The sequence below is a fragment of the Ranitomeya variabilis genome, chromosome 6 (genome assembly GCF_051348905.1).
Source record: "Ranitomeya variabilis isolate aRanVar5 chromosome 6, aRanVar5.hap1, whole genome shotgun sequence".
In the NCBI taxonomy this organism is placed as follows: Eukaryota; Metazoa; Chordata; class Amphibia; order Anura; family Dendrobatidae; genus Ranitomeya; species Ranitomeya variabilis.
Genome location: NC_135237.1, coordinates 184,494,431 through 184,522,383, shown reverse-complemented (window position 1 = coordinate 184,522,383; position 27,953 = coordinate 184,494,431). Strand labels below are relative to the sequence as shown.

At 42.2% G+C, this 27,953-nt stretch overlaps 1 protein-coding gene across 4 annotated transcripts in view; it reads right to left on the bottom strand.

Moving 5' to 3' along the window:
* Window positions 1–27,953, bottom strand: part of PDE1C (phosphodiesterase 1C) — a 1,454,702-nt gene that overhangs the window by 211,366 nt on the left and 1,215,383 nt on the right. For all 4 annotated transcript variants that reach the window (XM_077269307.1, XM_077269309.1, XM_077269308.1 and 1 more), the window contains one exon: window positions 8,040–8,121. In XM_077269307.1, coding sequence (XP_077125422.1) covers window positions 8,040–8,121 — 82 coding nt within the window. The remainder of the gene's footprint in view (window positions 1–8,039; window positions 8,122–27,953) is intronic.

Sequence of the window (27,953 nt, the reverse complement as noted above, 5' to 3'; positions counted from 1 at the left end):
AAACTTTTGTATAAGCCCATTTTCCTTTTTGTAATATTAAAATGTAAAAAATCACTATTTTTGGGGGCCTAAAATACAAAGGAAATGTGTCATTTTTAACTTTAGTCCTTTTAACCCCTTTCTGTCATTGGACATACTATTCCGTCCATGTGGGTTGGGCCCTACTTCCCAAGGACGGAATAGTACGTCCAGCGCGATCGGCCGCGCTCACGGGGGGAGCGCGGCCGATCGCGGCCGGGTGTCAGCTGACTATCGCAGCTGACATCTGGCGCTGTGTGCCAGGAGCGGTCACGGACCGCCGCCGGCACATTAACCCCCGGAACACCGTGATCAAACATGTATAGGGAAGCATCGCGCAGGGAGGGGACTCCCTGCAGGCTTCCCTGAGACCCCCGCAGCAACGCGATGTGATCGCGTTGCTCCGAGGGTCTCCTACCTCCTTCCTCGCTGCAGGTCCCAGATCCAAGATGGCCGCAGCATCCGGGTCCTGCAGGGAGGGAGGTGGCTTACCGAGTGCCTGCTCAGAGCAGGCGCTTGGTAAGCCTGCAATGCTCTAAGTCAGATCAGTGATCTGACAGAGTGCTGTGCAAACTGTCAGATCACCGATCTGTGATGTTTCCCCCTGGGACAAAGTAAAAAAGTTGAAAAAAAAATTTCACATGTGTAAAAAAAAAAATTAAAAAAAAATTCCTAAAGAAAAAAAAAATATATTATTTCCATAAATACATTTCTTTATCTAAATTAAAAGAAAAAAAAAAAAGTACACATATTTAGTATCGCCGCGTCCGTAACGACCCAACCTATAAAACTCTCCCACTAGTTAACCCCTTCAGTAAACACCGTAAGAAAAAAAAAAACGAGGCAAAAAACAACGCTTTATTATCATACCGCTGAATAAAAAGTGGAATAAAACGCGATCAAAAAGACAGATATAAATAACCATGGTACCGCTGAAAGCGTCATTTTGTCCCGCAAAAAAAGAGCTGCCATACAGCATCATCAGCAAAAAAATAAAAAAGTTATAGTCCTCAGAATAAAGCGATGCCAAAATAATTATTTTTTCTATAAAATAGTTCGTTATAAAAGCGCCAAAACATAAAAAAATGATATAAATTAGATATCGCTGTAATCGTACTGACCCGAAGAATAAAACTGCTTTATCAATTTTACCAAACGCGGAATGGTATAAACGCCTCCCCTAAAAAAAATTCATTAATAGCTGGTTTTTGGTCATTCTGCCTCACAAAAATCAGAATAAAAAGCGATCAAAAAATGTCACATGCCCGAAAATGTTACCAATAAAAACATCAACTCGTCCCGCAAAAAACAAGACCTCACATGACTCTGTGGTCTCAATTATGAAAAAATTATAGCTCTCATATTTTTTTGCAATAAAAAGCGTCTTTCAGTGTGTGACGGCTGCCAATCATAAAAATCCGCTAAAAAACCCGCTATAAAAGTAAGTCAAACCCCCTTTCATCACCCCCTTAGTTAGGGAAAAATTAAAAAATTAAAAAACGTATTTATTTCCATTTTCCCATTGGGGCTAGGGTTAGGGTTATGATTAGGGTTAGGGTTAGGGCTAGGGTTAGGGCTAGGGTTAAGGTTAGGGTTAGGGCTAGGGTTAGGGCTAGGGTTAGGGTTGGGGCTAGGGTTGGGGCTAAAGTTAGGGTTGGGGCTAAAGTTAGGGTTAGGGTTTGGATTACATTTACGGTTGGGAATAGGGTTAGGGGTGTGTCTGGGTTAGAGGTGTGGTTAGGGTTACCGTTGGGATTAGGGTTAGGGGTCTGTTTGCATTAGGGTTTCAGTTATAATTGGGGGGTTTCCACTGTTTAGGCACATCAGGGGCTCTCCAAACGCGACATGGCATCCGATCTCAATTCCAGCCAATTCTGTGTTGAAAAAGTAAAACAGTGCTCCTTCCCTTCCGAGCTCTCCCGTGTGCCTACACAGGGGTTTACCCCATCATATGGGGTATCAGCGTACTCAGGACAAATTGGACAACAACTTTTGGGGTCCAAGTTCTCCTGTTACCCTTGGGAAAATACAAAACTGGGGGCTAAAAAATAATTTTTGTGGGAAAAAAAAGGATTTTTTATTTTCACGGCTCTGCGTTATAAACTGTAGTGAAACACTTGGGGGCTCAAAGTTCTCACAGCACATCTAGATAAGTTCCTTGGGGGGTCTAGTTTCCAATATGGGGTCACTTGTGGGGGGTTTCTACTGTTTAGGTACATTAAGGGCTCTGCAAACGCAATGTGACGCCTGCAGACCAATCCATCTAAGTCTGCATTTCAAATGATGCTCCTTCTCTTCCGAGCTCTGCCATGCGCTCAAACGGTGGTTCCCCCCCACATATCAGGTATCAGCGTACTCAGGACAAATTGGACAACAATATTTAGGGTCCAATTTCTCCTGTTACCCTTGTAAAAATACAAAACTGGGGGCTAAAAAATAATTTTTGTGGAAACAACATTTTTTTTTATTTGCACGGCTCTGCGTTATAAACTGTAGTGAAACACTTGGGGGTTCAAAGCTCTCACAACACATCTAGATGAGTTTCTTAGGGGGTCTACTTTCCAAAATGGTGTCACTAGTGGGGGGTTTCTACTGTTTAGGTACATTAGGGGCTCTGCAAACGCAATGTGACGCCTGCAGACCATTCCATCTAAGTCTGCATTCCAAATGGCACTCCTTCCTTTCCGAGCCCTCCCATGCGCCCAAACGGTGGTTCCCCCCCACATAGGGGGTATGAGCGCACTCAGGACAAATTGAACAACAACTTTGGGGGTCCAATTTCTCCTGTTACCTTTGGAAAAATACAAAACTACGGGCTAAAAAATAGTTTTTGTGGGAAAAAATGTTTGTTTTATTTTTACGGCTCTGCATTATAAACTTCTGTGAAGCCCTTGGTGGGTCAAAGTGCTCACCACACATCTAGATAAGTTCCTTAGGGGATCTACTTTCCAAAATGGTGTCACTTGTGGGGGTTTCAATGTTTAGGCACATCAGTGGCTCTCCAAACGCAACATGGCGTCCCATCTGAATTCCTGTCAATTTTGCATTGAAAAGTCAAACGGCGCTCCTTCCCTTCTGAGCTCTCCCATGCGCCCAAACAGTGGTTTATCCCCACATTTGGGGTATCAGCGTACTCAGGACAAATTGTACAACAACTTTTGGGGTCCAATTTCTTCTCTTACCCTTGGGAAAATAAAAAATTGGGGGCGAAAGGATAATTTTTGTGAAAAAAAATGATTTGTTATTTTTACGGTTCTGCATTCTAAACTTCTGTGAAGCACTTGGTGGGTCAAAGTGCTCACCACACCTCTAGATAAGTTCCTTAGGGGGTCTACTTTCCAAAATGGTGTCACTTGTGGGGGGTTTCAATGTTTAGGCACATCAGTGGCTCTCCAAACGCAACATGGCGTCCCATCTCAATTCCTGTCAATTTTGCATTGAAAAGTCAAACGGCGCTCCTTCCCTTCCGAGCTCTGCCATGCGCCCAAACAGTAGTTTACCCCCACATATGGGGTATCTGCGTACTCAGGACAAATTGTACAACGTTTGGGGTCCATTTTCTCCTGTTACCCTTGGTAAAATAAAACAAATTGGAGCTGAAGTAAATTTTTTGTGAAAAGTTAAATGTTCATTTTTATTTAAACATTCCAAAATTTCCTGTGAAACACCTGAAGGGTTAATAAACTTCTTGAATGTGGTTTTGAGCACCTTGAGGGGTGCAGTTTTTAGAATGGTGTCATACTTGGGTATTTTCTATCATATAGACCCCTCAAAATGACTTCAAATGAGATGTGGTCCCTAAAAAATAATGGTGTTGTAAAAATGAGAAATTGCTGGTCAACTTTTAACCCTTATAACTCCCAAACAAAAAAATATTTTGGTTCCAAAATTGTGCTGATGTAAAGTAGACATGTGGGAAATGTTACTTATTAAGTATTTTGTGTGACATATCTCTGTGATTTAATTGCATAAAAATTCAAAGTTGGAAAATTGCAAAATTTTCAAAATTTTTGCCCAATTTCCGTTTTTTTCACAAATAAACGCAGGTAATATCAAAGAACTTTTACCACTATCATGAAGTACAATATGTCTCGAGAAAACATTGTCAGAATCACTGGGATCTGATGAAGCGTTCCAGAGTTATAACCTCATAAAGGGACAGTGGTCAGAATTGTAAAAATTGGCCCGGTCCATAACGTGCAAACCACCCTTGGGGGTAAAGGGGTTAAATATCATTTAATCTTCAACTTGTTTAACTGTTTGCAATAACAGTAATTTTGACCTGGGGTGAAGAAGGGGTGTCAAAACTTTTACATGTCACTGTATCTATCTATTAAAAAAATTAAAGCAGCTCTCCAATTTTAATGTGAAAAAGGACACTATTTATTAGAACACGCAATATTTGTACTCATTAATTTTGAGCCTTTCTTAAGATTAAGATGAGCGTTATTCACAGCGACATGCTAGAGACAGAAGCGCCTGATTCATTAAGAGGTGCATTCCTCTAAATCAATTAGGATTGTTTTGAAAAGTGCTGTGCCGTGCCACAAACCTTACACCCGTCAGTGACTGTAGCAAGATGATTACGAACAGGATGAGCTGTCCAATTCCATCCCCATTGGACGGGAGTTCCATCCCCATCCCACCTAAGTCGCTAATTTATTGCGCGAGATTTTTATGCCAGATTTCTAGCAAAAAGACTTTAACAAATACAGACCTATATGCATGGGAAGAAATGCTTAATTCCAGTTAAAGGGCTGATAAAGAGTTTGTCTTTTTTGCATATTAAGCTGGAGTCCCACTAAATTTATGAAAAATTGGTCCAAGTCTCCCTGCCGAGAGTCCCACGAGTGTAAAGCAAGTGGCATGCGCGTACAGTCCGATGATGGTGAAGTGTGATTGCTATCTGATTGTAATGCGATTTTAACATGAGCTTCTACATAGAGCAATTCTCTAAGTAATTTGCACATAGTTTTCAAATGAAATATTCTTCAAGACACACATATACATACAGATGCATCTCACAGAATTAGATCATCAAAAAGTTAATTTATTTCAGTTCTTCAATATAAAAAGTGAAACATATATTAGAGTCATTGCAAACAGAGTGATCTATTTCAAATGTTTATTTCTATTAATATTGATAATTATGGCTTACAGCCAATGAAAACCCCAAAGTCATTATCTCAGTAACTTAGAATACTTCCTAACACCAGCTTGAAAATTTATTTTAAAATCCGAAATGTTGGCCTAAAGAAATGTATGTTCAGTAAATGCACTCAATACTTGGTTAGGGCTCCTTTTGCATCAATTAACCCAAAAGTCATTATCTCAGTAAATTAGAATAATTAACAAAAAACACCTGCAAAGGCTTCCTAAGCATTTTAAAAGGTCCCTTAGTCTGTTTCAGTAGGCTCCACAATCATGGGGAAGACTGTTGACTTGACAGATGTCCAGAAGGCAGTCATTGACACACTCCACAAGGAGGGTAAGCAGCAAAAGGCCATTGCTAAAGAAGTTGGCTGTTCACAGAGTGCTGTATCCAAGCATAATAATGGAAAGTTGAGTGTAAGGAAAAATGAGGTAGGAAAAGGTGCATAAGCAACCGGGATAACAGTAGCATTGAAAGGATTGTTAAGAAAAGGCCATTCAAAAATTTGGGGTAGATTCACAAGGAGTGGACTGCTGCAGGAGTCAATGCTTCAAGAGCCACCACACACAGAGGTACCCAGGACATGAGCTGTAAGTGTTGCATTCATTGGGTCAAGCCACTCATGACAAATAGACAATGCCAGAAGCATCTTACCTGGGCTAAGGAGAAAAAGAACTGGACTGTTGCTCAGTGGTCAAATGTGTTGTTTTCAGATGAAAGCAAATTTTGCATTTCATTTGGAAATCAAGGTTCCAGAGTGTGGAGAAAGAATAGAGAGGCACACATCCCAAACTGCTTGAGGTCTAGGTTTAAGTTTCCACAATCAGTGATGGTTTGGGGAGTCATGTCATCTGCTGGTGGGTGTAGGTCCACTGTGTTATATGCAGACAAGCTTTTTGGAGATGGAAATTTAATTATCCAGCAGGACTTGGCACCTGTCCACACTGCCAAAAGTATCAATACCTGGTCTAAAAATAATAGTATCACTGTGCTTGATTGGCCATCAAACTCACCTGACCTTCCCCCCATAGAGAATATATGGGGTATTGTCAAGAGGAAGATGAGAGACACCAGTCCCAACAATGCAGATGAGCTGAATGCTCCTATTAAAGCAACCTGGGCTTCCATAACACCTCAGCAGTGCCACAGGCTGATTGCCTCCATGCCACTCCACATTGATGCAGTAATTGATGCAAAAGGAGTCCCAACCAAGTATTGAGTGCATTTACTGAACATTATATAGTATATATGGAGTGCTCACTGTATGAGTGTAAAGTGGTGCTCTGAAGGAAAAATGACATAGACTATAAGTAAGAACCTTATACAGTAGATAAAATCTTTATAATCTTTAAGAGCATTTACTGAACATACATTTCAGTAGGTCAACATTTTGGATTTTAAAATCATTTTTCAAGCTAGTGTTATAAAGTAGAGAGAGGGTATATAGGATAGTGGCGCTGGTGTAGGTAGATAGGAAACAGCTGCAGGTAATATTCCGTACCACACAAAGGAATGAATAAAAATCAGGGTTCCTGATGAAGGAATCCGCAGCTATTCCGAAACGCGTAGGTTTTCTGGCTCCCACTGCGATCCGTAGCATCTCCAGGGGCACCACGTGACTGACGATCATGTGACCCAAACGTCACCGCAGGTCCTGCAAAGCATCACACAAGGATCCTCAAGCACAGGCTGCGCGAGCATCTGTCACCGGCCGAGACGGCGCTCCCATAAGCCGCCTGCACGCCGACAGCATCATCTATTAAGCTAAGTAACCTGCATTATCATTACTTAGGATCCATGGACATTTTTTAATCTGTGCAAGCATCTATACCACAGGCATCAAGCGGCGACTATATGTTTCATTGAAACCCTTATATATAAGTATACTCACCTGTTCAAACAAACACTGGGGTTTTGTTCGGACAGTTCATCAGTGAGTTAGTAGCTAAAGCACTCCTTAATCACAGGACTATATCAATATTCTATGATATTTTAATTGTTTCTCATTGTCAATTAGCGCTATGATAATCTGTATATAACAAGTAAGGGGCACATTAGCAATTTAGTTATATTTGAAGAGGTAGCCATTGAGATACATTTCTTACTTTTCTCCTCATTACAGTTTCTGTCCCCACCTAATCTCTGGCCCGATACACATTTTTAAAGAGCAACTTGAGTACTCTTCCCACCAAACAGGTAAACACACATCGGATTCGTGAGTAGTTGATTAATGTACTTTTACTTTATTGCGCAGGTAAAATATATTATCTACATCGCTTAGTGTTATAAAGTATTCTAATTTACTTAGATAATGACTTTTGGGTTTTCATTGGCTGTAAGCCATAACATCAGCATAAACAGAAATAAACACTTGAAATAGATCACTCTGCTTGTAATGACTCTATATAATAAATGAGTTTCAGTTTTTGTATTGAAGAGCAGAAATAAATTAAAGTAACGTTTCTTTTTTATCACTTAAGCTTACTCTATTTGGTAATGTCATGATTGCAGCACTTGACATATAACTGGGCTCAGTGTTTGGCTGCAGCGGTAACGTGCTGTAGTCATGGTGTCATTGCTTCAGCTGTATCAACAAAAACTGGGGACAGTAGTGGAGAGACAGAGAAGGATTGGCGGATTTAGATTTACTATCTATACGTATATCTGGCCTATGGAATTATAAAATGATGGGTCTTGATTTGCTCAGAAGAAAAAAAGGGAAAAAGATGGTTGCATCCAGTTTTAAACAATTGTTTTTATCTTTATTGAGAAGAAAATTATTCTTTGGCCAATCATCTCATCCAGAATATTTTAATACAAATCTGCATGCTATATAAAACAGATATATAGAAATATTTTTCAAACTTACCTATTTGGGATTGGGCAACCATTGTAGAATTGCGATCACACAGTGGAGAAAATGGAAGGCCAAGTTCTGCTTCTTTGTCACCCTGCAAATACATGGTTGTGAGTTGTATATTTATCATCAGCAGCCATCGAAGAATAATGTACAGATAAATGCGCTGCAGAATATGAGATACTAATAGTCAGCTGCCTAAGCGACCGGAGCTATTGACATGGAAATGGCTTCTGGATGCCATCGGACCATCTGTACTATGACTTAATCAGGAATGTGAATTAGCATCTGTACAATAAAAATCAATTCTGAGCGGCGCTGAGAATTCTCAGTGTGATATGAAGTCTTATTTTATGCAAGTGAAGAAACTGTATAATAAAGTGATCAAAACGTAGATCCCACTTTGCTGCTTTATATTACTAAGCCACATACTGAAGCTTACTTATTAGATAACATTGAATATCAGCAGGTTTCAGGCTCATTTATTCTATGTACATTATGAGTATTGAATGAAAAATAATGAATTTTACTTGTTTACCTGTTGACACTTTAGTTGCCAGTAAATTGGCTTAAAAGTGAATGTTTGCTCAGCCCCATCTCACACCTCTCTGAAATATACCCTCATGTTGTTATTTATAATATTAACAATGAAACAAGAGTTTAGAATAAGAACTAGAAAAATTGCTGGATCTTGATATTTGCTGACTCTCATTGGACTTTAATAAATTCACAAAGGTCCAAGTGTCTTAAAGAGAATGTGCCAATAAAAATGATCTTGTAACAACTCTGTTTGGCATCACTACATGGCCTCCCATCCATCACACACCATCTTACTCACTGCTACAGGTCTTGTTGTGATTTCTGTCTGTTGCCGGCTTCATGTTCTGTGTCTCTGCTCTCTGCATGCTTTCTGGCTGTGGCGGCGCCAGAACCCTCTGGTTCTTATGGAATCGGGGTGCACCTATCTAATCTGTTCCTGATCAATTACCAAGAGGCCTTCAGTATTTAGGGCAGTTCCACCCTGTGGACTGGGCCTGTGCAATGTGTTAACTCAGTTAGTGTTTTGCTTCTGAGCTGCCAGGCCTTGCTCTGTGTTCCTCCTTCTCTGGAGGTTCTACTCCTAGCTTTGCCTTGATCTTGTCTGTTTGCCCTCCAGGAGGCTGTGTTTCCTGGTCTCAGTGTTTCTGTTCTAGTCTTGCCTTGTTCTTGCTGTCCGCCCTCCAGGAGGCAGAATATCCTGGTCCCTGTGTCTTTGTTCTTGTACCTTGTCTTGTTCCATTACCTTGAATCACAGTGAAGACTTCAGATCACATGATCTGATCGCAGGTCCTGCAAGCACAAATATACACTCACCGGCCACTTTATTAGGTACACCATGCTAGTAACGGGTTGGACCCCCTTTTGCCTTCAGAACTGCCTCAATTCTTCGTGGCATAGATTCAACAAGGTGCTGGAAGCATTCCTCAGAGATTTTGGTCCATATTGACATGATGGCATCACACAGTTGCCGCAGATTTGTCGGCTGCACATCCCAAAGATGCTCCATACAAGGCAGGATGGATCCATGCTTTCATGTTGTTTACGCCAAATTCTGACCCTACCATCCGAATGTCGCAGCAGAAATCGAGACTCATCAGACCAAGCAACGTTTTTCCAATCTTCTACTGTCCAATTTCGATGAGCTTGTACAAATTGTAGCCTCAGTTTCCTGTTCTTAGCTGAAAGGAGTGGTACCCGGTGTGGTCTTCTGCTGCTGTAGCCCATCTGCCTCAAAGTTCGACGCACTGTGCGTTCAGAGATGCTCTTAGGCCTACCTTGGTTGTAACGGGTGGCGATTTGAGTCACTGTTGCCTTTCTATCAGCTCGAACCAGTCTGCCCATTCTCCTCTGACCTCTGGCATCAACAAGGCATTTCCGCCCACAGAACTGCCGCTCACTGGATTTTTTTTCTTTTTCGGACCATTCTCTGTAAACCCTAGAGATGGTTGTGCGTGAAAATCCCAGTAGATCAGCAGTTTCTGAAATACTCAGACCAGCCCTTCTGGCACCAACAACCATGCCACGTTCAAAGGCACTCAAATCACCTTTCTTCCCCATACTGATGCTCGGTTTGAACTGCAGGAGATTGTCTTGACCATGTCTACATGCCTAAATGTACTGAGTTGCCGCCATGTGATTGGCTGATTAGAAATTAAGTGTTAACAAGAAGTTGGACAGGTGTACCTAATAAAGTGGCCGGTGAGTGTATATCCAGTATATATAATTTACAAACTAGATTGCCTTTGGGACTAGGAACGAAATTATGTACCATTATTGTTAAAATGTTAATTTTAATCTTTTTCTTTTTATTGTTATTATACGATTTTTGTATGTTAGTTTTGCTTGCAGGACCTGCGATAAGATCATGTGATCTGAAGTCTTCACTGTGATTTGCTAAAGCATTGCATATATACTTCCTCTGAATGTGTGTGTAGATAGCCATGATGAAGATCTTTTAGATCGAAACGCGTAGCTATTAGCAGGTTTTTGTCGCTGTTCACATTCCCCTCTGTGCAGGGATGATTTTTAAGGATATGGATCAATAAAGGACTTTTAGTCGGAAAGGAGCTGGAACAATCTTCATATTTCTTATGTCTTCAGCTGTTGCTACGTCTGGTGTTGTGAATTCTGCTCTTGGGCTCCCTCCGGTGGTTGTAAGTGGTAGCGCTGCTGTCTCTGAATCGCAGCATTTATCAGGTGTGTTCACTTTTTGCAATTTTGACTGGGCTATTTAGTCTTGCTTCACCCTTTAGTCAGTGCCAGTTGTCCATTGCTCCTGGAGGATTCACATCCCTGCCTGGTCTCTTCTGCTTTGCAGTTCATTTCAACAAAGATAAGTTCTGGCCTTGATTTTTGCTGTCCACATGCTGTGGCCTTATTGTTCAGTTCTTTTCCATGTTTTTGTCTTGTCCAGCTTGGTCTGTATAAGGATTTGTTTAGCCAAGCTGGTATCTCTGGAGATGCAGATATACCCTCCATATCTTTAGTTAGCTGTGGAGATTTTGTATTTTCTGTGGTGGATATTTTCTAGTGTTTTAATACTGACCGCATAGTACTCTGTCCTATCCTTTCTATTTAGCTAGAAGTGGCCTCCTTTGCTAAATTCTCATTTCAGTCTGTGTATGTTTTTTCCCTCTCCTCTCACAGTCAATATTTGTGGGGGGCTGTCTATCCTTTGGGGATTTTCTCTGAGGCAAGATAGTTTTCCCTTTTCTATCTCTAGAGGTAATTAGTCCTCCAGCTGTGTCGAGATGTCTAGGGAGCGCTAGGTACATTCCACGGCTACTTCTAGTTGCGGTGTTAAGTTCAGGGAATGCGGTCAGTACAGGTACCACCTTCTCCAGAGTACGTCTCATGCTGCTCTTAGGCCACCAGATCGTAACAGTGCAACTGGCCAACAATGAGTTAACTGCATCTCAGAAGAAGGGAAGGAAAGTGCTGAGCCATTTTTTTTTCTGTAGTCTGTTGTGTTTTCTTTTTTTCTTCCCTCTTTACCTCTGGGTGGCTCAGGAGTTCGGCGCTGGTATGGATGTTCAGGGATTGGCTTCTCGTGTGGATCAACTTGCTGCTAGAGTACAGGGTATTTCCGATTATATCGTTCAGACTCCGGTTTTAGAGCCTAGAATTCCAACTCCTGATTTGTTTTTTGGGGATAGGTCCAAATTTCTGAGCTTTAAAAATAACTGTAAACTGTTTTTTGCTCTGAAACCCCGTTCCTCTGGTGATCCCATCCAGCAGGTTAAAATTGTTATATCTCTGCTGCGTGGTGACCCCCAGGATTGGGCATTTGCCCTGGAACCTGGGAATCCGGCGTTGCTTAATGTATACACCTTTTTTCAGGCGCTTGGGTTATTGTATGATGAACCTAATTCAGTGGATCATGCTGAGAAGACCTTGTTGGCCCTGTCTCAGGGTCAAGAAGTGGCAGAATCATATTGCTAGAAGTTTAGAAAATGGTCTGTACTGACTAAATGGAATGAGGATGCCTTGGCGGCAATCTTCAGAAAGGGTCTTTCTGAATCCGTTAAAGATGTTATGGTGGGGTTCCCCACGCCTGCTGGTCTGAGTGATTCTATGTCTCTGGCCATTCAGATTGATCGGCGCTTGCGCGAGCGCAGAGTTGTGCACACTATGGCATTGTCTTCCGAGCGGAGTCCTGAGCCTATGCAGTGTGATAGGATTGTGTCTAGAGCTGAACGACAAGGATTCAGACGTCAGAATAGGTTGTGTTTTTACTGCGGCGATTCTGCTCATGTTATTTCTGATTGCCCTAAGCATACCAAGAGAATCACTAGTTCTGTTACCATCAGTACTGTACAACCTAAATTTCTGTTATCTGTGACCCTGATCTGCTCATTATCGTCATTTTCTGTCATGGCATTTGTGGATTCAGGCGCTGCTCTAAACTTAATGGACTTAGAATTTGCCAGACGTTGTGGTTTCCCCTTGCAGCCTTTGCAGAGTCCTATTCCTTTGAGGGGCATTGATGCTACACCGTTGGCTAAAAATAAACCTCAGTTTTGGACACAGCTGACCATGTGCATGGCGCCAGCCCATCAGGAAGATTGTCGTTTTCTGGTGTTGCATAATTTGCATGATGCTATTGTGCTGGGTTTCCCATGGTTACAGGTGCATAATCCGGTATTAGATTGGAAATCTATGTCTGTGAATCTATGTCAGGGGGTTCATGGTGACGTTCCTTTGATGTCAATTGCCTCCTCCCCTTCTTCTGAAATTCCTGAGTTTTTGTCAGATTTCCAGGATGTATTCAATGAGCTCAAGTCCAGTTCACTTCCACCGCATAGGGACTGTGATTGTGCTATTGACTTGATTCCAGGCTGTAAGTTCCCTAAGGGCCGACTTTTCAACCTGTCTGTGTCAGAACATACCGCCATGCGGAGCTATGTTAAGGAGTCCTTGGAGAAGGGGCATATTCGGCCATCTTCTTCACCATTGGGAGCAGGTTTTTTCATTGTTGCCAAAAAAGATGGCTCCTTGAGACCCTGTATTGATTATCGCCTCTTGAATAAGATCACGGTCAAATTCCAATACCCTTTGCCTTTGCTTTCTGATCTGTTTGCTAGGATTAAGGGGGCTAGTTGGTTTACTAAGATTGACCTTCGAGGGGCATATAATCTTGTTCGTATTAAGCAGGGTGACGAATGGAAAACTGCGTTTAATACGCCTGAAGGCCATTTTGAATACCTTGTGATGCCATTCGGACTCTCTAATGCTCCATCTGTGTTTCAGTCCTTCATGCATGATATATTTCGGAATTATCTTGATAAATTCATGATTGTATATTTGGATGATATTTTGATTTTTTCAGATGATTGGGAGTCTCATGTGAAACAAGTCAGGATGGTATTTCAGATCCTTCGTGATAATGCCTTGTTTGTGAAGGGGTCTAAGTGCCTCTTTGGAGTACAGAAGATTTCTTTTTTGGGCTTCATTTTTTCTCCCTCATCTATAGAAATGGATCCGGTTAAGGTTCAGGCCATTCATGATTGGATCCAGCCCACATCTGTGAAGAGCCTTCAGAAATTTTTGGGCTTTGCTAATTTTTATCGCCGTTTCATTGCCAACTTCTCCAGTGTGGTTAAACCCCTGACCGATTTGACGAAGAAAGGCGCTGATGTGACGAATTGGTCCTCTGCGGCTGTTTCTGCCTTTCAGGAGCTTAAACGCCGATTTACTTCTGCCCCTGTGTTGCGTCAGCCGGATGTTTCTCTTCCTTTTCAGGTTGAGGTTGACGCTTCTGAGATTGGGGCAGGGGCCGTTTTGTCTCAGAGGAATTCTGATGGTTCCTTGATGAAACCGTGTGCCTTCTTTTCTCGAAAGTTTTCGCCTGCGGAACACAATTATGATGTCGGCAATCGTGAGTTGTTGGCTATGAAGTGGGCATTTGAGGAGTGGCGACATTGGCTTGAGGGGGCCAAGCACCGTATTGTGGTCTTGACCGATCATAAGAATCTGATTTATCTCGAGTCTGCCAAACGGCTGAATCCTAGACAGGCCCGATGGTCCCTGTTTTTCTCCCGTTTTGATTTTGTGGTCTCGTATCTTCCGGGTTCTAAGAATGTTAAGGCTGATGCCCTCTCTAGGAGCTTTTTGCCCGATTCTCCTGGGGTCCTTGAGCCGGTCGGCATTCTGAAGGAAGGGGCGATTCTTTCTGCCATCTCCCCTGATTTACGATGGGTTCTTCAGGAATTTCAGGCTGATAAACCTGACCGCTGTCCAGTGGGGAAATTGCTTGTTCCTGACAGATGGACTAGTAAAGTGATTTCGGAGGTTCATTGTTCTGTGTTGGCTGGTCATCCTGGGATTTTTGGTACCAGAGGTTTGGTTGGTAGGTCTTTTTGGTGGCCTTCTTTGTCACGGGATGTGCGTTCTTTTGTGCAGTCCTGTGGGACTTGTGCGTGGGCCAAGCCTTGCTGTTCCCGCGCTAGTGGGTTGCTTTTGCCTTTGCCGGTCCCTGAGAGGCCTTGGACGCATATTTCTATGGATTTTATTTCGGATCTTCTGGTTTCCCAGAGGATGTCAGTTATCTGGGTGGTTTGTGACCGGTTTTCTAAGATGGTTCATTTGGTACCTTTGCCTAAGTTGCCTTCCTCTTCTTATTTGGTTCCATTGTTTTTTCAGCATGTGGTTCGTTTGCATGGCATTCCGGAGAATATTGTGCCCGATAGAGGTTCCCAGTTTGTTTCTAGGTTTTGGCGGGCCTTTTGTGCTAGGCTGGGCATTGATTTGTTTTTTTCATCCGCATTTTATCCTCAGACAAATGGCCAAACCGAGCAAACTAATCAGACTTTGGAAACTTATTTGAGATGCTTTGTGTCTGCTGATCAGGATGATTGGGTGGCTTTCTTGCCATTGGCCGAGTTTGCCCTTAATAATCGGGCTAGTTCTGCTACCTTGGTTTCACCCTTCTTTTGTAACTCTGGTTTTCATCCTTGTTTTTCTTCGAGGCAGGTTGAGCCTTCTGATTGTCCTGGGGTGGACTCTGGTTGACAGGTTGCAGCAAATTTGGGCTCATGTTGTTGACAATTTGGTGTTGTCTCAGGAGGGGGCTCAGCGTTTTGCTAACCGTCGTCGGTGTGTTGGTTCCCGGCTTTGGGTTGGGGATTTGGTCTGGTTGTCTTCCCGTCATGTTCCTATGACTGTTTCTTCCCCTAAGTTTAAGCCTCGGTTTATTGGCCCTTATAGGATTTCTGAGATTATCAATCCAGTGTCTTTTCGTTTGGCCCTTCCAGCCTCTTTTTCCATCCATAATGTTTTTCATAGATCTTTGTTGCGGAAATATGTGGTGCCCATTGTTCCCTCTGTTGATCCTCCTGCCCCGGTGTTGATTGATGGGGAGTTGGAGTATGTGGTTGAGAAGATTTTGGATTCTCGTTTTTCGAGGCGGAAGCTTCAGTATCTTGTCAAATGGAAGGGTTATGGCCAGGAGGATAATTCTTGGGTTGTTGCCTCCGATGTTTATGCTGATGACTTGGTTCGTGCCTTTCATTTGGCTCGTCCGGATCGGCCTGGGGGCTCTGGTGAGGGTTCGGTGACCCCTCCTCAAGGGGGGGTACTGTTGTGAATTCTGCTCTTGGGCTCCCTCCGGTGGTTTAAGTGGTAGCGCTGCTGTCTCTGAATTGCAGCATTTATCAGGTGTGTTCACTTTTTGCAATTCTGACTGGGCTATTTAGTCTTGCTTGACCCTTTAGTCAGTGCCAGTTGTCCATTGTTCCTGGAGGATTCACATCCCTGCCTGCTCTCCCCTGCTTTGCTGTTCATTTCAACAAAGATAAGTTCTGGCCTTGATTTTTTGCTGTCCACATGCTGTGGCCTTATTGTTCAGTTCTTTTCCATGTTTTTTTTATCTTGTCCAGATTGGTCTGTATAAGGATTTGTTTAGCCAAACTGGTATCTCTGGAGATGCAGATATACCCTCCATATCTTTAGTTAGCTGTGGAGTTTTTGTATTTTCTGTGGTGGATATTTTCTAGTGTTTTAATACTGACCGCATAGTACTCTGTCCTATCCTTTCTATTTAGCTAGAAGTGGCCTCCTTTGCTAAATTCTCATTTCAGTCTGTGTATGTTTTTTCCCTCTCCTCTCACAGTCAATATTTGTGGGGGGCTGTCTATCCTTTGGGGATTTTCTCTGAGGCAAGATAGTTTTCCCTTTTCTATCTCTAGAGGTAATTAGTCCTCCGGCTGTGTCGAGATGTCTGGGAGCGCTAGGTACATTCCACGGCTACTTCTAGTTGCGGTGTTAAGTTCAGGGTCTGCGGTCAGTACAGGTACCACCTTCTGCAGAGTACGTCTCATGCTGCTCTTAGGCCACCAGATCATAACAGTCTGGGTCAGGACGGGTTCACATGCTCCTGTGGTCTGTTGGTGAGCTGACTGGGCCTTTGGCCCCCGTATTTTTCTATTGATATTTTGTTCAATTCTGACCAAGTCGTTGTCTCCCAACACTTCTTTCCCACACTCTAATTGTTTTATGAATGTGAACAACGCACTGCAATTTCATTCCATTGTTTGCTCAGTATGCTACAATCTATGGACAGATCGCTCAAAGCAGCCCAGGTGTTTGGCTGTTCCAGCACCAGTGCTAATGTTGACACTAATTTGGTAACCTTGCTGGTGGAAGCCGAAAGACTGGGTAAAACAGAATTGAGATTATGGTGGAATTACACTACATTACAGAATTACTTGGCGAAGGAAATGATTCCTAGGGGTCTCAGAATTAAAAAAATAGCCACAGTCATATATAACAATGAATTTCAAAAAGAGTGGAATCTGATCCTAACGAATTGTTCTTTGAACTTAATGAGAATGTTAATTAAATATGACGAGTCTAAAATTGCTGAAGTGCAAAAAAATATAGAGGAAAATAACATCAGTCTTGATAAATTCAAACTTACACCAAGTTTTGAAACCTCGCTTTCAAAATTGAAAGATAATGTCGCTGCACTTGAAAAAGACATTATGGATCGCAAAAAAAGAAAATTTGAAAGAGACACAAAAGATTATGCCACTGATAAAGTATATGACTGGGGTTTCTGGAATAAACCCTATAGATCGCCAAAACCAATTCTAAAAAATAAATCAGCTCGCAATAAATCAACAAACAGAGCACAGGTCAATTTTTTGTCCTCAGACCCAGATTCTTCGGACACTTATGCCAGCTCATTGGATGTCTCCGTAGAAAGCAATACTAATGAAAATAGAAAGAGTAATTTCTCAAAAAACGCAAGAGAAGAGGTGGGAGGAAACATAAAAAATCAACCATACATGGCTACATGCCAAAGGAAGAAGAGACATCAGTAACTAAAGCATTTAGTGTGGTAAACCTTTCCTCGCAGTCATTCACACAAGATCAAATAAATGTACTTGCGTTAGGATTGAATTTTGTGCCTGATACAAACTTTAATTTATTCATGACAATCTTAAACATTACCAAATTTATTCGGAATTTGACTGTAAAAAAACATTTTTTTGAAAGAAGGAAATGAAATGTGTACGGATGAAACCAATGCAATTATCAACGAATATGAAGAGCTGGACTTCAGGGACCAAGTACCACTTGTATGCCTACATGATTTATCCATGGAACTGGAAGAGAGTGGAGATAAAATAAATCAATCCAAAACCTTCAAGTCAAAAAATCCTTATTTTTACCCTATACAAACTAGGGTTGACAGTATGGACAGGTTTCAGGAGCTTATAGAAAAAGATTTGTTGAAATTAAAGGATGAACTAAGTTCCAAACCTGAAAAAAGTAAAAATAATAATCTTACAATGAAACAAAGAAAGGCTTTACGTGAATTAAAAGAGATGAAAAATATTGTTTTCAAAAAAAGTGACAGAGGAGCCATGATAGTTGTCATGAATGCAGATGATTATAGAGATAAAATACAAGAAATGCTAGCGGATACAGAGACTTATGAAAAGTTAATAAAAAATCCTACTAAGGAATATAAAGACGAAATAAGAAAAATAATCGAAGAAGGTCTCAATCTGGGAGTATTATCTAAGAAACAAGCTGACTATATTTTTGTCTCTTCTCCTGTATTACCCATATTGTATGGTTTACCGAAGGTGCACAAAGAGGGACCACTGACCATGAGACCCATAGTCTCTGGTATGGGCTCTTTGACGGAACATCTGTGCGAATGGGTAGATTCGCTTTTGCAACCCATTGTAATCAGATCTCCAGGTTATATTAAAGATTCCCGTGAGGTTCTTAGAATTTTTTCCAAAAAAATTTGGCATGACAGTTTCTCATGGTTATGCTGTGATGTTATCTCCCTTTATACCTGCATCCCCCATGACTTAGCCATCTTACTAATTCAAATTTATATTCACATGATTTAATTGAATTTGCGTTACAAGTTACCTTTTTTCTTTTAAAACATAATATTTTTTCATTTGACAATGCTATTTTTGCACAGAAGACTGGAGTGCCCATGGGAGCGAGATACTCCCCGTCCCTTGCTAATTTAACTATATCTTTTTGGGAGAAAGAATACATCTATTCGGTGGACAATCCTCATTTGGCAGATCTCGTGTGGTATGGCAGATACATCGACGACCTACTCATTATTTGGGGGGCCGATATATCTGCCATACCTAGGTTTATTGAATATATCAACACTAACGAGCTTGGTATTAGATTTACTCATAGATGCGACAAAAATCAGATATAATTTTTGGATTTGGAATTGAGTGGGATAGGTGGGGAAATAATTAATAGTAGAACAATTATCAAACCAATCAGCAGCAACACGGTGCTGCACGCTAAAAGTAGCCATCCCACGCATACAATAAAATCTATACCAATCGGGGAAGTTACAAGACTTAAAAGAAATTGTTTCAAGGAAGAGGATAGGATCAAAGAATTTGATGCCCTTGAAAATTAATTAATTAAACGTAAATACCCCAAGTGGTGCCTTGATAGGGCTTGCAAAATAGTGGATAAAAAGTAGAGGGCTGATTTGTTAATACAGAAAAATAAGAACAAAATTAATATAGACAAAAGAAAAGAAAAAACATTTGTGTGCCTTCAATTTAGCCCCCAATTTTCAGACATTAAGTCTATTATTCATGAGCGCTTGCCTATATTATTAGAAGATGAGGAAACTGCCAAAATTTTATGCAAGGGAATTAATATTGTTTCACGTAGAGCCCCCACAATTGGTAATATAATTTCACCAGGTTTGTTTCTATCCAGACCTAGATCCCAAACCTGGCTGGATTGCAAGGGATTTTATAAGTGTGGCACTACGTCTTGCACCACTTGCGCTCATAGCTTGACTGGCAAAACTTTTACCAATTACAATAATACAAAGGAATTTAACATAAAAGAATTTATCAACTGTCATTCTGAGAATGTAGTGTATAAAATTGGGTGTAGGGAATGTAAGGTTGCATATGTTGGGTGCACAACTAGGAAATTAAAAACAAGGATATCGGAACACCTGAGAGATATTACAAATTTTAATGCCATTAATAGAAATATATCTATGGTTTCAAAACATTTTGCAACGCACCATGAAGGTAAAATTTCCTCTATGTTCATTCAGGGGATTGAGCTATTAAAGAAGTCTGTTCATGGAGGAGATATTAAGAGACGCCACCTCACAAGGGAGGCGTACTGGATATATAATTTACAAACTAGATTGCCTTTTGGACTTAACAAAAGGAACGAAATTATGCACCATTTTTGTTAAAATGTTAATTTTAATTTTTTTCTTTTTATTGTTATTATACGGTTTTTGTATGTTAGTTTTGCTTGCAGGACCTGCGATAAGATCATGTGATCTGAAGTTTTCACTGTGATTTGATAAAAGTAGTGTTGAGCGATACCTTCCGATACTTGAAAGTATCGGTATCGGATAGTATCGGCCGATACCCGAAAAATATCGGATATCGCCGATACCGATACCAATACAAGTCAATGGGACACAAGTATCGGAAGCTATCCTGGATGGTTCCCTGGGTCTGAAGGAGAGGAAACTCTCCTTCAGGCCCTGGGATCCATATTCATGTAAAAAATAAAGATTTAAAATAAAAAATATGGATATACTCACCAATCCGGCGGCCCCTGGACCTTACCGATTGTAACCGGCAGCCTCCGTTCCTAAGAATGAGGAGTTTAGGACCCTCGATGACGTCGCGGCTTGTGATTGGTCGAGTGCCGCTCATGTGACCGCTCACGTGACAAATCACAAGCCGCGACGTCATCGCAGGTCCTAAACTCCTCAATCGGTAAGGTCCAGGGGCCGCCGGATTGGTGATTATATTCATATTTTTAATTTTAATTCTTTATTTTTTACATGAATATGGTTCCCAGGGCCTGAAGGAGAGTCTCCTCTCCTCCAGACCCTGAGAACCATACACTGGGAACTTCCGATTCCGATTTCCGATACCACAAAAATATCGGAACCCGGTATCGGAATTCCGATACCGCAAGTATCGGCCGATACCCGATACTTGCGGTATCGGAATGCTCAACACTAGTTAAAAGCATTGTATATACACTTCTTCTGCACTTGTGCTTGTAGGACCTGCGATCAGATCATGTGATCTGAAGTCTTCACTGTGATTTGCTAAAGCATTGCATATATACTTCCTCTGAATGTGTGTGTAGATAGCCATGATGAAGATCTTTTAGATTGAAACGTGTAGCTATTAGCAGGTTTTTGTCGCTGTTCACATTCCCCTCTGTTCAGGGATTATTTTTAAGGATATGGATCAATAAAGGACTTTTAATCAGAAAGGAGCTGGAACAATCTTCATATTTCTTATGTCTTCAGCTGTTGCTACGTCTGGGTCAGGACGGGTTCACGTGCTCCTGTGGTCTGTTGGTGAGCTGACTGGGCCTTTGGCCCCCGTATTTTTCTATTGATATTTAGAACATTACCTGCCTAACTACATTGTGTCAACTGTACAGTTTGGTGGAAGAGGGATAATTCTATGGGGTTGTTTGTCAGTGCTTGTTCTAAGCCTCTTAGTTCCAACAAAAGGAAATCTTAATGCTTCAGCTTTTCGGTTCTATGACTGCATCCCAGCACATAAAGCAGGGTTCATAAAGGCATAGTTGGATAAGTTTGGTGGGTAAGAATCAGATTGACCCCAAAGAGTCCTAACCCCACATGAAAAATTTGTTGTATAAACTACATTTGCGTTAACGAGCCAGGCCCTCTTATCCAACATCAGAGCCTGACTTCACAAATGCTCTCCTGGATTAATGGGCTAAATTACTCACAGAGACTTTCAAAATTCTCATAGAAAACCTTCTCAGAGGAAGGTTATTTTAGTAGCAATGGTGGTGGTGTAGTTAGAATGGGATGTCATGAAAGCTCCTGTAGGTTTGATGTATAAGTGTCCCAATATTTTTGCCCATGTAGTTCAGATAACACATGATCAAACTGCTTACAATAGGTGATCGTCACTAGGGTTGAGCGAAACGGGTCGGCCATTTTCAGAAGTCGCCGACTTTTGGCAAAGTCGGGTTTCATGAAACCCGACCCGATCCCTGTGTGGGGTCGGCCGTGAGGTCGGCGATCTTCTGAATCTGGTATCGGAATTCCGATACCGATTTCCGATATGTTTGTGATATCGTAAATCGGTATCGGAATCCACATTTAAGTGTAAAATAAAGAATTAAAATAAAAAATATTGATATACTCACCTCTCCGTAGGCCCCTGGACATCGCCGCTGGTAACCGGCAGCCTTCTTTGCTTAAAATGAGCGCGTTTAGGGCCTTCCATGATGTCACGGCTTCTGATTGGTCGCGGCCGCCCATGTGACCACCACGCGACCAATCACAAGCGTGACGTAATTCTCAGGTCCTAAATTCCTAATTCTAGGAATTTAGGACCTGAGAATTACGTCACGGCTTGTGATTGGTCGCGTGGCGGTCACATGGGCGGTCGCGACCAATCACAAGCCGTGACGTCATCTAAGGTCCTTCACGCGCTCATTCTTAAGAAGGAAGGCTGCCGGAAAGAAGCAGGGCGCGTACGAGGGTGAGTATATACCTAATAGGAATATACTCACTCTCGGCTTCTTTCCGGCAGCCTTCCTTCCTAAGAATGAGCGCGTGAAGGGCCTTAGATGACGTCACGGCTTGTGATTGGTCACGGCCGCCCATGTGACCGCTCACGCGACCAATCACAAGCCGTGACGTAATTCTCAAGTCCTAAATTCCTAGAATTAGGAATTTAGGACCTGAGAATTACGTCACGGCTTGTGATTGGTCGCGTGGTGGTCACATGGGCGGCCGCGACCAATCAGAAGCCGTGACATCATGGAAGGCCCTAAACGCGCTCATTTTAAGCAAAGAAAGCTGCCGGTTACCAGCGGCGATGTCCAGGGGCCTCCAGAGAGGTGAGTATATCAATATTTTTTATTTTTATTCTTTATTTTACACATTAATATGGATCCCAGGGCCTGAAGGAGAGTTTCCTCTCCTTCAGACCCTGGGAACCATAGTATCCCATTGCACTGCATTGGGTTTCGTGTTTCGGCCGACCCCGACCCCGACTTTTTTATAGGATCGGCCGATTTCACTCGACCCGACTTTTGAGAAAGTCGGGATTCGTGAAACCCGACCCGATCCTATAAAAATAAAAGTCGCTCAACCCTAATCGTCACTGCTCAACCTCTTTGGAACAGATCACAGAGCATGCCTAATAATAATAATCTTTATTTATATAGTGCCAACATATTCCGCAGCACTTTACAGTTTCAAACACAACAGTTATAAGTAACAATGTTAACAATACAATAATTACAGCAAAATAGGACGACCCTGCTCGTGACAATGCTCGTACAATGAGGTGGGGAAATATACAGTACAGGTGTGTATTTACAATGCTGGTCCAGCTATCTTTTTAAATGAGTGGGGGTTAGATAGAGATAGTGAATGGGCTACACACACATTTACACATAAAATGACTTTGATTAGGGAACATGATAGGCCTCTCTGAACAAATATGTCTTGAGTGAGTGCCTAAAACTGTGCAAGTTGTGGATGGTCCTAATTTCTTGGGGTAGAGCATTCCAAAGGATTGGCACAGCGCTGGAGAAGTCTTGGAGTTGGGAGTGGGAGGTACGGATTAGTGCAGAGGTTAGTTGAAAGTCATTTGCAGAGCGCAGCGATCGGCTAGGCCAATAGACAGAAATGAGGGAGGAGATGTAAGGGAATGCCGCACTGTGGAGAGCTTTGTGGGTGAGAGCAAGTACTTTGAATTGGATCCTGTAGTGAACGGACAGCCAGTGTAACGACTGGCTAAGAGCAGACACGTCTGAGTACCGATTAGCCAGATGGACGACCTTGGCTGCTGTACTAAGCATGGACTGGAGAGGGGAGGTCAAGTAAGGTGGAGGCCAATTAATAGCATTACAGTAGTCCAGGCAGGAGTGGATCAAGGCGACAATGAGGGCTTTTGTTGTTTCCATGGTGAGAAAAGGGCAGATTCTAGAGATGTTCTTTAGGTGTAAGTGGCAAGAGCGGGTAACAGATTGTATATGGGAGGTGAAGGAGAGATTGGTGTCAAATGTAGCACCCAGACAGCGCACCTGCTGCCGCAGAGTAATTAGTAATTATGGTGCCACCCACGGAGAGGGCAATGTCAGATTTAGGGAGGTTAGTGGATGGCAGGAGCAGGAGAACTTCAGTTTTGGAGAGGTTGAGTTTCAGATAGAGGGCGGACATGATGTTGGAGACTGCGGACAGACAATCACGGGCATTTTGTAGTACAGAAGGGGTAATGTCAAGGGTTTGACGTGTACAGTTGTGTGTAGGGTTGAGCGAAACAGATCGGACAAATTTAAAAATCGCCGACTTTCGGCAAAGTCGGGTTTCAGGAAACCCGACCGGATCCCAGTGTGGGATCGGCCATGCGGTCGGCGAACTTCACGCCAAAGTCACGTTTTGTATGACGCATTCAGCGCCATTTCTCAGCCAATGAAGGAGGATGCAGAGTGTGGGCAGCGTGATGACATAGGTCTCGGTCCCCACCATCTTAGAGAAGGGCATGACACTGATTGGCTTGCCTTCTGCGGCGTCACAGGGGCAATAAAGGGGCATGCACGCCGACCGCCATCTTACTTCTGCCGATCTTAGCATAGGGAGAGATAGCTGCAGCTTCATCAGAAGAAGGGCTATAGCTAGGGAGGGAAGATTAACCCCCAAACTGCTTGTCCTGTAGCGATTTCTACTGTCCAACACCACCTTTGTTTTGCAGGGACCGTGGAGGGTATATCTTTGTGCATCAGCTCTGTAGCTTATTAGGCTGCCTTATAAGGCTCCCTGATAGCTGCATTGCTGTTTGCACCGCTGCTGTGCAAACCAACTGCTTTTTTAAAAGCAAAAATTCTGTTGCTCCTTTCTGCACAGTTATCTTGTTTATTTGTCCACACTTTTGTGTGCAGCAGTCCTTTTTATTGCTGCCATACTTGTCCTGAGATCATTGTAGGGAGATTGAAATTGTACTACAGTCCTTGGATTTTTCAGATATCTTCCAGCCACTTGCTGCCACTTACATTGCGTTGTGTTACACACTGGGCCTGAGTTTTGGTGCTGTCTCCCCCCAAAAAAAAGTGAGATTGAAATTCTCACAAAGTGGATATACCTCAGTCCTCTTAGTTTGTGGTGTATCAGCCAGCCACTTGCTGCCACTCACATTGCGTTGTTAAATACACTGGGCCTGAGTTTGGGTTCTGTGTCCCAAAAAAAGTGAGATTGAAATTCTCACAAAGTGGATATACCTCAGTCCTCTTAGTTTGTGGTGCATCAGCCAGCCACTTGCTGCCACTCACATTGCGTTGTAAAATACACTGGGCCTGAGTTTGGGTTCTGTGTCCCCCCAAAAAAAGTGAGATTGAAATTCTCACAAAGTGGATATACCTCAGTCCTCTTAGTTTGTGGTGTATCAGCCAGCCACTTGCTGCCACTTAAATTGTGTTGTGTTATACACTGGGCCTCAGTTGTGGTGCAGTCTCCTCCCCCCCCAAAAAAAGGGAGAATTAAATTCTCAACAAGTTTATATACACCTTCTACCTTGTTTTACAGTACCATATAACGGTTGTTATTTTGGTTAGATTTTCCCCAAAATGAGGAAGTCTGGTGGAAGAGGCCGTGGGCGGTCGTTGCCAGCTGGTACTGATGGTGGTGGTGATGGTGGAGAATCTGGTGGTAGTGGGAAAAGCACCTCCTCTTCAGAAAGTTCCAAATTTAAAACCAGCGAGTCATCAGTAGATGCTCCCGGTCAGGAACAAGTCGCTTCCTTATGTCCTTCACCCAAACCAACAGTGAATGATGCGTCAGGCGACACAACAGGTTATTCTATGGAGCTCTTCACACATACCGTGCCTGAGTTAGAAAGGGAATTTGTTAACAGACCATTACAAGATGAATCGGACATGGAGTGCACTGATGCACAGCCACAGCTAGATTATTATGCTGTTCCATTGACTCAGATCACTACATTGCCCTCGCAGTGTACTGAGCCAGAATGTGACCCTGATGTGACTATGGAGCTCGGTCCCAAACGCTATGGCACCTTACACAGTGACACAGAGGAAGGTGCACATGACATTGAAGAGGAGGTGATAGATGACCCAGTTGTTGACCCAGATTGGCAGCCATTGGGGGAACCGGGTGCCGCTGGAAGTAGCTCTGAAGCGGAGGAGGATGATCCGCAGCAGGCATCTACATCGCAACAGCTTTCATCTGGCAGGCCCGTATCTGGCCAAAAACGTTTCACAAAACCAAAAACACTTTTAGGACAGCGTGGCCATCCTTTTAAGCCTAGAATGCATGTTGGGGGCCTTTTAGGCCCCCATGCTTACATTTTTGCTATTATCTGCAAAATTACTTTAGGTAGAATTTTGAAACTCCAGGTATTCCTCAAGTATGGTGTTGTTGATAATATCCAGTTGTTCATATAATTTTTTTCATAGGCATTATGGTGTAACAATGTTTGGTGAAAACTACATCTGTATGATTTGGGGGCCTTTTAGGTCCCTGCTATTTTTATCATGTTCTCAGTAGTGTTTGTGTCTCAAGTTACTTTATTTGTACTCAGTAATGCTGGTGGAGGGGCCAGGGTGTGGATAATAACATGTGAGGATGTCATGTGATTTTTGGAGGGAGTGATAAGGCCATGACATCACCTCAGGTCCTTTGGAACACAGTAATGAGCTGTGTATAGAGTACTGAGGACAGTATACACTGTGAGCTAATTGCTAAAGGACCAGTGATAAGATAAGCTGTTGAGAGGAAATCTGATTCATTTTCAGTTTCTGTTTCTAAGAAGCTTGCAAAGGCTAGAGCTTGTGAGCCACAAAAATCCAGAGAATTGTACACCACCTAAAAGTATAAAAGGTAAGAGCTGCTGAGGGTGAGAGGAAGAAGGGGGGACATTACACTTACAGTGTTTGCTAACATCTAGTCAGCAATGGCAGACTCTTCCTCCAAGTGTCTGACTGACCAAGAGATTGAAGCGATTATGTTTCAAAGCGATGATGAAAGTGAACTATCTTTGTCTGATGAAGAATATCTGCCACCAGCTAATCAAACATCCTCATCCAGTGATTCTTCTGATGATGAAGAAGTGAATCTAGTGGATCCTCAAGAAGTAATAAGCAGAACATCCAAAACAAATGTTTTTTGGGACAGTAATCCTACATTAGTCGGACGTACTCCAACACACAATATTGTGAGACAGGCTCAAGGAGCTGTGGGAAGTCCCAGTTACTTTACCCCTAAAGATGTATTTTGTACTTATTTTTCTGACAATATTGCAGAATAGGTCCTATTATGTTTAAACCTAGAAGGAAGACGTATCGCTTCTGCAAAAAATAAGTCCTGGAAAAATATCTCAAAAGAGGAACTTTATGCATATATTGGACTTTAACTGCTGGCAGGGAGTCAAAAATCGTATGATGTCCCAATACGAGAATTATTTCTGGACCCACTTTCTGATCCACACTATAAGGCGACAATGTCAGTGGGCAGATATGAGGAAATTAGAAGAATCATTCGCTTTGATGATAAGTGAACTCATGCAGCAAGGTTTGAAACAGACAAATTAGCCCCTATCAGTTATATCTGGAACATATTTATCAAAAATTGCACAAAACTTTACAATCCTAGTACTAATGTTACTGTAGATGAGCAACTTGTACCGTTCAGAGGACGCTGCAAGTTCATACAATACATGCCCAGCAAGCCAGCCAAGTACGGAATAAAAATCTTCTGGATGTGTGATTCTGCAAATTATTATGGCATAAATGGTGTAATCTACTGTGGCAAAGAGGTTGGTGCACCAGTACAGAAGGATCTGGGGTCTGAAATAGTCAAAACTCTTGCTGTTGCAATATTCAATTCAAGTAGAAACATTACCATGGACAATTATTTCACCAATGTTGAACTAGGCAATTTTCTGCTTGCAAAAGCTATTACACTTGTTGGTACTATAAAGCAAAACAGACGAGAAATTCCAGAAGCACTGAAACACAATCGTCAGCGAGCACTTTATGAGAGTGTCTTTGGATTCAATAACAAAGCGACTTTGGTATCTTACAAGACGAAGAAGGAGAAATCTGTAATTTTACTCAGTACCATGCATCACGATTGCAGTGTTGACAGCAATGACAAAAAATTGAAACCAGAAATCATCCTGCATTACAATACAACAAAAGGAGGTGTAGATAAAATGGATGAGATGGTGGGAGAATATTCGTGTAAGAGGCAAACAAAACGATGGCCTGTAGTACTATTTTCAAATATGCTTGATGTAGCAGCGCTAAATTCATTCATTATTTATACAGAAACTCATCCGGAATTTCATGCACAGAGGAAGGACAGGAGACGCATAT